General features: G+C 46.1%; 1 protein-coding gene across 1 annotated transcript in view; it reads right to left on the bottom strand.

Moving 5' to 3' along the window:
• The window catches only part of FAM102B (family with sequence similarity 102 member B), a 13,454-nt gene extending 11,278 nt beyond the window's left edge, over positions 1-2,176 (bottom strand). Inside the window, exon 1 of the mRNA XM_015563405.1 lies at positions 2,014-2,176. Coding sequence (XP_015418891.1) covers positions 2,014-2,085 — 72 coding nt within the window. The 5' untranslated portion in view covers positions 2,086-2,176. The remainder of the gene's footprint in view (positions 1-2,013) is intronic.
• Between the last annotated feature and the right edge of the window lie 5,038 nt (positions 2,177-7,214).

Genomic DNA, 7,214 nt, shown 5'->3' with positions numbered 1-7,214 from the left:
AGAAACATCAATCAGCTGCCTCCTGCATACTCCACAGTGGGGATGTGCCTGCAACCAACGTACATGCCCTTGACTGGAATCGAACCTGGGACCCTTCAGTCCACAGGCTGATGCTCTATCCATTGAGCCAAACCAGTGGATAATTCTGATGATCTTAAATCTAACTATTTAGATGCTCCTCTCCAGAATTTTTATTTAGAACTTAAATCTGAAAGCAACAAATGGTGAGAAGACAAGCTAATATTTGATCTATTTGCTGAAGAAATTGACAAAAAGGTCCCAGACACATTGCAAGAACATTAATCACCAAAGAAAGGTTAAATTTCTTACTTACTTAGTTGAGCATATTAACCCATTGTACAAAGATTGTAGTTAATAAGAGTCAAAACCCCCATCCCAGAGACAACCACTGTCATGTAAACATGCCAGACTTGTTATCCTAACTGGGGTTTACAGGACTTCTGAATCTGGGGCTTGGTATTCTTCATCAGGTGAGAGGATTCTCAGCCACAACCCTCTCCTCTCCCTTCAGGGTGCCAATTACACATCTGTTAGCCCCTCCGCTGCTGTCCATGTCCCACACTCTTTTCTGTGTAACCCACCCTTTTCCTCTCTGTGATTTACCCTGGATATTTTCTCATGTCTCATTTTCCAGTTTCCCAAAGCTTTCTTCTGTTGTGGTAAACCTGCTGTTCAATATACCTGCTTAGGTTTATCTTCATTTATTTAGCTTTACATTTTAATTATTGTATTCTTTAGTTCTAGAATTTGATTTATTTTTTATAGTGTCTAGTCCTCTAGTGGAATTCCCCATATTGTTCACTCATTATGTTTATTGTAAAAGTTTATCTCTGATCTTCCCATACCGATATCTTCCATGGGTCTCTTTTTATTATTTTTTTCCTTTTATTTATTTACTAGAGGTCCAGCGCATGAAATTTGTGCAATTGGGGCTGTGTGTCTCCACTCGGCCTGCACCCTCTCACAGTCCAGGACCCCTCAAAGGATGTCCAACTGCCGGCGTAGGTCTGATCCCCCTCTTGTAATCCAGGATCCCTCGCTCCTTACCACTTGGCTCGAGGCTCCTTAGTGCTGCTGCAGAGGCAGGAGAGGCTCCGGCCATTGCCGTTGCACTCGCCAGCCATGAACCTGGCTTCTGGCTGAGAGGCACTCCCCCTGTGGGAGCGCAATGACCACCAGGGGGCAGCTCCTGCATTGAGCATCTGCCCCCTGGTGGTCAGTGCGCATCACTGCAACTGGTTGTTCTGGTCCTTCGGCGGAATGGTCGCTTAGACTTTTATTATGTAGATTTTTATTGTTGAATGTTCATTAATTGAACATCAAGCTTTAACTGAGTTAAAAAATCAGTTCTTTAGGGTTTTGGCTGTAAAATGAGCCCTTTCATTCTCTGCCCTATGCACCCGTGTTTTCTGCCTCTGTTTTCCTGGGAAGGAGAGGGACAGAGCATGGCCTCTGCCCTGCTGAGCCCTCTCCCTATTTTTTCCTGTTGAGTTCTGGTCATGCCGCCATGCCTCTTGGTATGCTTGGTAACTTTTGCGCATGATGACTTGAAGAAATACTTTGATGCTCAGAGCTGTGTGAATTTGGGCAAGTAACAACCTCTCTGAGCCTGCGTTTTCCTGAAACTGGAAAAAATAACACCCACTTTTGGGGTTGTTATTAGACATCATATGTCAAGTCCCTAAAACAATGCCTAACAAAGAAGAAGTAAATTCATAGCAGGAGGTAGACGTACACAGCTCCCCGAATCATACAAATAAGGTTAATACTTAGATGTACTGCAAGAGTGAGGTAAGTTTCTTGAATAATATGTTAATTTATAACTTCAGATTCTTCACCCTGGTTTTCACAGTGACTTGAATTTCTGCTGCAAGTGTGAAGGGAAATGGCATGTAACAGCTCTCCGGACAAAGCAGAGCTAAATAAAGTGCGTCAGCATGTAGGGGGCTAATTATGGTCCTGAAAGGGGAGACGAGACGGCTATTTTTATACCTTGCGCACAGACACCCTGTAGATGCAGGGATCCAGGATGCCCGTGGCGGCGCTGGCGCTCATTTTGCACATAAATGAGAACTTCTTCCTCCAGTGAACACAGTTCGCTTGCACCACCTCCCTGAGGGGGGAAAAAAAGAACCAGTTAATGAACTATTATCAATGGCATGACAAAAAGGCACACACACCTGCCACCCAAGTCTGCAATGCAAAAGCGCGATGTTAAATGCCAGTATTTGGAAACAGCCACGAAGCAAACAAATTCCTAACAATAGGATCCGAAAAATCTTTGAAGGTCTTAGTTATCCACAGACACTGAAAAAAGGTGAGTTCACTTATCAATTCAATCTCTAAGTTGGAGCTCCACTATTCATTCATTCATTCAACATACAAGGAATCAGTGTCATGCCCGGGCCACTGAGGCCCAGGCCCAGTTACCAAGTCTTGCCTCCGCTACTTCACAACTATTCCTGCGTGAACCCCTTTCCTGTGTCTGACCACCACCCCAAGCCAGTCCCTCACAGATCCTCTCTGACACACGGCAACAGCCTCTTAAATGGTCCTCGCTCAAACCTACCTTCCCCGCTGCTACCGGAGAACGCCTTCCCGTCTAAAATCCTTCACTGCTTCCCCATATCTGAGAGGATCTGGTCCAAGCCCCTGCCCATCTTTAGTCTCATCTCTCCACCCTTCCTGTCTCATCTGGTCGTTCAGTCCCTCAACAGATCATTTCTGTCACACTATTTCTCATTTGCATACCTTTGTTCATAATGTGTTCTCTCCCATTCCACTTCCCTTATTTACCAGTTTAGCTTTTTTTTTTTTTAAAGCCCTCAGATATTGTTTTATTTATGACTAGTTCTTTTTTATGGTTTCTACATCCATTTTGTTTTGTTTTGTTAATCCTCACCTGAGGATATTTTCCCATTGATTTTCAGAGAGAGTGGAAGAGAGAGGGAAAGACAGAGAAAAACATTGATGTGAGAGAAACACATTGATTGGCTGCCTCCTGCACACGCCCTGACCAACCTAGGTACCTGCCCTTGACCGAAATTGAACCCAGAACCCTTCGGTCTGTAGGCTGATGCTCTATCCACTGAGCCAAACTGGCTAGGACCACCAATTTAGCTTTAACTCCTTTAGTTTAGTCATTACCTCCTCTAAGAATCTTTCCCAACTCAGCCTGCAGGTGAAGGCCTAGTGTCCCATATGAGCGATGACCTGGGCGGCCTAGATTCCTTGAATTCCTCAGTGTCTGCCACTCCCCATCCTAAAACATGGTCACCCAGGGAGAGTTGGCAAGACCCGGCTGAATTGGCTTCCCCATCGTTCCCTAAGTCCTCATTCCTCAGGACGACCTAATTTCCTTTTCCCTGCCTTGTTTGTGGCAGATTCTCCTGTAATTACACACAATGTATTTCAAATTAACCAATACTGTAAGTGAATTTTGTTGATGATGGCCTTCATTAACAGGAACTTAAGTAGAAATAGACATATTAACTTAAATAATCTTCTAGATTTTGTAAAATCAAAATAATAGCTTCGGAATATTAAACAGTATCTCTAAATAAATAAATTTTTCTGTGCCTTTTTGTGATAAAAATCTTTAACACACACACAGAGCTATTAGAAAGCTGTCCAAAATACACACACAAACAAAAAAAAGTGGCAGTTAGTTCTTGACAATTTGTCATACTGATGGGTTACCATGGAAACAAACTCGGACTTCTTGGCAACTGAGACAAAAGTCACATTAGTAAATGCTTTCCGTTACATGAGTCATCAAGTTCCTATGAGCTTTATACGGTTGCTTAACCACTTTCAAGAAACAAAGCAACAGAATAGGATTTGTGTTGATATTGTGGAAAGCTAAGTATTTCTAAGATAAAATGACAAAGATGCGGATTGTGAAATACATAAGCAGAGGAATTAAAAGTAGCAAAATGTTGCTATGGTTATTGTTTATGCTTCAAAGGAGCAAAGGAAAATCTAAAAGGTCTTTAGAAAATAAAAGTAACATAAAATAAAATAAAAATTATGGATCTATTTTTGTGACGACTTAGTTACTGTATGAGCAAACTGCAATACTTGGTAGAATAAGAATAACTTGCTTATGTATACGCGAGGCATATATCTAAAATTATGCCATGTCTTGGTAATTTGAAGTATTTTTTAAATGTATCTTTATTGTTGAAAGTATTCCAGATGTCCCCTTTTATCCCTCCACTGACTCCCTCCACCTCACCCCCACCCACTCCCCAGACCTTCACCGCACTATTGTCTGTGTCCGTGGTCATGCATATATGCATGTAAATTCTTTGGTCACTCTCTTCTGGGGGGCGGGTTGGCCTTCTTTCTGAGATTCATCAGTCTGTTGCCTATTTTTAACTTTTTAGAAATGATAAAAAACACTGCTATGAGGAATGCAAGCTGTTCTGCCAGACATTACTGCCGGAGGTTAAGAGCTTGTATCCGGAGCCAGTCGTTTGGGTTCAAATCGTGCCTCCGCTATGCGGCAGCTGTCCACGGCGCACGTTCCCTAACCTCTGAACTTCCGCTTCCTCCTCTGTGAGACGGGGAAGGTGACAGCACCTAGGCTCGTGTGGATTTCGGAAAGTCAAGTGACTTATTATACCTGGTCTGGTGTCTGGAACAGCGCCTGGCTTACAGTGGGTCTCCACAGTAAATGTTAGCAGTTGTTATTATCAAGGACCTAAGCAGTTCTAAGTCCACTTACATTTGTCCTCCAGGGAGAAATAATGGTTACATTTACAAGTACAGAATTTGCTTCTTCATTCATTTATTTTACGAAAGATATAAAGTCCTGAGAAAACAAACCTTCAGGAAAGGAGGCAAGACCAAATATTCTAAGACTCTAAGGATAAATCAGATCTAAACAGCGTGCTCTTAATGACAGTACTGAGGATAAATGGATCTCACACCCCAGGGGCGCTTCTGGCTGGAGGAACCGGGTGAACAGGTATCAGTCAATGGGAACATCTGAACCCAGGCAGCGTTCCTCTCCTTCATGCATCCTGCTGGTGGTGGTAGCGAGGGAAACAGCCCAGCTCTGGACGCTTTCCGGCTAAGGAGTCTGAGAAATCTTTATTTATTTTTTAAATGTATCTGCGCCTCCCGTTAGGATACACAGAGACCTAGCGCTCAAAGCGCGGGGCTGCAGACACAAGCGGAAGCCCTCAGCACGTGCCTGGAGGCCGTGGGGATGGACGGGGCCATTCAGGGAGATGTGAGCAAGCAGGGAGGGAGGCAGGCCGAGTCGAACACCCGAAGGTGCACGAGTGGAAAGAGGCAGGCACAGGAGACCCACAGCAACAGAGAGAGAAGCAAGGAGTTCATGTTACCATGGAAACCAAACCAGGGAAAAGCCTGCAGAGAGGAATTGCTCAACAACCTGGAATGCGGCAGAGAGGTCAGGTAAGATAAAGGCAGAAAAGAAGCGACCAGGCGGTCACTGGTAGCGGTGACAAGTGCCGTTTCCGTGAAAAGGTGGGGGTGGCAGGCAGGTAACTATGGGAAGTGGAGACTGGGAACACAGACAGTTGTTTTCAAACATTTTAGTAATAAAGGGAGAAAGTGAGGGTGGCGGCCGGGGGGGCATGCGGTGGAGGGAGGATCTCATTTTAACATGCCTTAGTGCTGCCAGGAAGGAACCCGGGAGGAGAAAAAGCCCCAGCTCTGACAGGGTGTGCATGCAGGCGCCAGAGGGGACCCTCCCCGAGAATGTCAGCGGGGAAGGCATGCAGACGACAGGTGGGCGCTGGCCTAGACCGGAGAAGGGGCTCCTCTGGAGGATAGACAGGCTCGAACACGGGCAAGTTTGTCAACAGACCACTGTTCACTGCCTACATCGCTTTTTTTGTTGTTTTAAAAAAATGTTTTTATTGATTTTAGAGAAGGAGGGAGAGAGAAACATCCATGATGAGAGAGAATCATGGATTGGCTGCCTCCTACACGCCCCTCACTGGGGATCAAGCCTGCAACCGGGACTCTCCAGTCTGCAGGATGACGCTCTAGCCACTGAGCCAGACCAGCTAGGCTTTTATGAAATGTTTTGTAGTCGGCTACGAATTGGTAAACATATGTTGCTGAATCTATAAAATGGTAGAAAAACTTACTTCAAAGGGTCGTTGGAAAATGAAATATTTAAAGCACTGTGTAAACCGACAGGGTGCTATGAATCAACACTTCTCCCCAAAGCTTTTCCTATGATACATTTCCTGAGTCATGGGGCATAATAATTCCCTTGTTCCCATAAAATCCTGGGACATTTTCTTTCTTTCATCTGTTTGTTAATCCACACCCACGGGTCTTTTTTCCATTAATTTTTAGAGGGCAAAAGGGGGGGAGGGGGCGGGAGAGAGAGAGAAGCATCGACGTAAGAGAGGCACATTGCTCGGTTGCCCCCCACATGAGCCCCAACTGGGGCCAGGGATGGAACCTGCACCCCAGTAGCTGCCCTTGATTGGGAATGGGACCCTCAGCCCTTTGGTGCATGGGCCGACCCTCTAACCACTGAGCTACACGGGCCCAGGCCTGGGTCATTTCCTACGTATACCTGGAGTTGCCTTGTAACTGAAGGACACTGAGAGCAAGAGAAAGGGGCTGGCATGCGGGTTCACTGTGTGCTCGGGGGCACTCCTCCTCTGGTATTTGACCGGGGCAGTCACTGGAAGGGATCGGAGGACGGGTCCTGTACAGGGACGAGAAGTCGTCACTTCCAGGGGATAGGGCCAGGCTGCCAGGACCTATTTGGAGACACAGATGAGGAGGGAGGACTGCAGAATGCTCATATTCCTGAGATGGGGAGTGAAATGAGTGGAACATGGCAAAATAGCACGAGAATCTTATTACTCGCTGCCTGGTGAAGGCTCGAGGCAGGCTTCTCGGTTATTATCCTTAAAGTAATCGTAATGACAGGACCATGAGGAAATAGCGTGCAAATGGAGTGAATTAAGCCAAAGGCTCAGCACCAGTCTGCTGTGCAGGCAGGCCCAGGAACAGCCTGGAAGGGGCGGGCGCAGCGGCGAAAGCGTGAGATCACAGGGGCTGGATTTCAGGGCCGCACTGAGCATCCGCCACGCTGGGGCGGGTGCTGAGGGGCGCAGGTCTGCGGGGCGCTGTGCTGACCTGGAGCAGTCGGTGTGGCCTTCAGGTGTGTGCATCACCAATGCACAGCTCGA

The sequence above is a fragment of the Myotis davidii genome, unplaced genomic scaffold (genome assembly GCF_000327345.1).
Source record: "Myotis davidii unplaced genomic scaffold, ASM32734v1 scaffold217, whole genome shotgun sequence".
In the NCBI taxonomy this organism is placed as follows: domain Eukaryota; kingdom Metazoa; phylum Chordata; class Mammalia; order Chiroptera; family Vespertilionidae; genus Myotis; species Myotis davidii.
Note: the sequence above shows the minus strand (reverse complement) of the source record. Positions and strands in the feature narration are given on the sequence as shown.